The sequence below is a fragment of the Lolium rigidum genome, chromosome 1 (assembly GCF_022539505.1).
Source record: "Lolium rigidum isolate FL_2022 chromosome 1, APGP_CSIRO_Lrig_0.1, whole genome shotgun sequence".
In the NCBI taxonomy this organism is placed as follows: domain Eukaryota; kingdom Viridiplantae; phylum Streptophyta; class Magnoliopsida; order Poales; family Poaceae; genus Lolium; species Lolium rigidum.
In genome coordinates, this window is record NC_061508.1 from 25,014,877 (window position 1) to 25,017,055 (window position 2,179).

The 2,179-nt window shown below is 56.4% G+C and overlaps 1 protein-coding gene across 1 annotated transcript; it reads left to right on the forward strand.

The window, feature by feature from the left end:
* The first annotated feature begins 332 nt into the window (after nt 1-332).
* On the forward strand, nt 333-1,774 carry LOC124685085 (caffeoyl-CoA O-methyltransferase 1-like). The gene is made up of 4 exons (XM_047219388.1): nt 333-562; nt 681-760; nt 874-1,018; nt 1,138-1,774. Exons 1-4 carry the CDS (start codon nt 419-421, stop codon nt 1,564-1,566), a joined length of 798 nt encoding a protein of 265 aa, XP_047075344.1. The 5' UTR covers nt 333-418; the 3' UTR covers nt 1,567-1,774.
* The last annotated feature ends 405 nt before the right edge of the window (nt 1,775-2,179 follow it).

Here is a 2,179-nt window from a genome sequence, read left to right on the forward strand (position 1 = left end):
ACCACCTCCCTCCCGATTGGCCGCCATGCCATGCCAGCCATGGTGCACGCGGTCCACGCCGCGGCTACTTGCGCTGCCGCCGTGGCCGTGCGCCACCAGCCCGACCCAGCGAAGCCACCTTCTTCTCGTTGGGTCACCGCAGTGGCGGCCCACCACCACCAAACTCACCAACCCAAAAGCCGTGCTCCTACCGACCGCTCCCCGCCGCCGACACCCCGGCCCCGTCCCCTCCCTTCCAACCGCAAGACTCTTCCTCCACTCTCTCCCCAGTCCCTCCTTCCTTCCGCCCACCATCGACCAGCTATATAATCCGCGCCTTGAGTCTCTTCCCGGCAACGTCAATCAGTCGACTCAGCAAGACAGCCCAATCACCCCGCCCAGATCTCGCGCGTTTCCTTCCGCCAGCTAAACACCGGCAATGGCGACCACGGCGGCTGATGCCACGGCCACGGTGCCCAAGGAGCAGACCACCACCAACGGCGCCGCCAGCGGTGCCGAGCAGGTCACCCGCCACTCCGAGGTCGGCCACAAGAGCCTGCTCCAGAGCGACGCGCTCTACCAGGTACTGCTGAATTCTTGCATCTCAAAACCAGAAATTGCACCTTCTCCCCCTCTCGCCCTCTCTCTCCTCTAGCCAGCTCGCTGGATCTCTGATGTTTTCATCTGATTCCTGCCTGCAGTACATCCTGGAGACCACCGTGTACCCGCGCGAGCACGAGTGCATGAAGCAGCTCCGCGAGGACACCGCCAACCACCCATGGTACGCACGCGCACCCCTCTTCTTGATCCCTGCGTGTTCATCGTGCCAGCTCGCCTGGATCTGCCGTGATCTGATCTCTGCGAAAGCTCACATTTTTTGGGGGATCTTTGCAGGAACCTGATGACCACGTCGGCGGACGAGGGCCAGTTCCTCAACCTGCTCATCAAGCTCATCGGCGCCAAGAAGACCATGGAGATCGGCGTCTACACCGGCTACTCCCTCCTCGCCACCGCGCTCGCCATCCCAGAGGACGGCACGGTCAGTTCTTTCTCCATTCCACATCTCGCCAGATCTACCAATTTACCAAAGCAAGCTCGGATTATCAATCAACAGTGAAAAAGGAAACTGAAATCCAAAATCCGAAACCGAAAATGCAGATCTTGGCCATGGACATCAACCGCGAGAACTACGAGACCATCGGCAAGCCGTGCATCGAGAAGGCCGGCGTCGCCCACAAGATCGACTTCCGCGAGGGCCCCGCGCTCCCGGTCCTGGACGCGCTGCTCGACGACGAGGCCAACCACGGCTCCTTCGACTTCGTCTTCGTCGACGCCGACAAGGACAACTACCTCAACTACCACCAGCGCCTCATGAAGCTCGTCAGGGTCGGCGGACTCATCGGCTACGACAACACGCTCTGGAACGGATCCGTCGTGCTCCCCGACGACGCGCCCATGCGCAAGTACATCCGCTACTACCGCGACTTCGTCCTCGTGCTCAACAAGGAGCTCGCAGCAGACGACCGCGTCGAGATCTGCCAGCTCCCCGTCGGCGACGGCATCACCCTCTGCCGCCGCGCAAAGTGATTGTCCCATTGATGACTCTCGCGCGCCGCCCCCTCTGCTCCGCTCCATGGATGCGGACAAGAATTAATTAATTATTACCCATTTTGCCGTTCTTGCTTTCTTCTGTATCTTCTCGGAAACAAATTGTCCTTTTATGTACGTATACAAATTTATATCCAGACAAATAATATATCTTCCTATAAAACGATGACCCGATATTTTATTGTTAGATTCCTTCAGTGCGACAATGGCGGCCGCAGCCCATATGATCCTCCTGTGCAAATCGGAATGTTCCTCCAACCTGTTTAACCGATCCTTGCAATGACTGCCACAATGAATTTTGACTGAATTTTGCCCCTTCCGTTGAAGATTTCCATCTTCTGACAGAGATGCGCAGCTCTTCTTGAATAGTTCGTGGACAGCGACAACTGTGTGTTTGTGTGCCATTTGTTTTCTACAAGTAGATGACTGCTGGCATGTATGCGCTTCGTTCTAGAAGTAGATCGCCGACGACAAACGCTGCCTCAAATCATTAACTCTCAGCCTCAACTCTGCAAGTAGAATGGGTTGGAACTTTCAGCGAATTCGCTTTGGCTCGGTTGTCATGAAGCTCTTTATTTTTCGAAATTTAAAA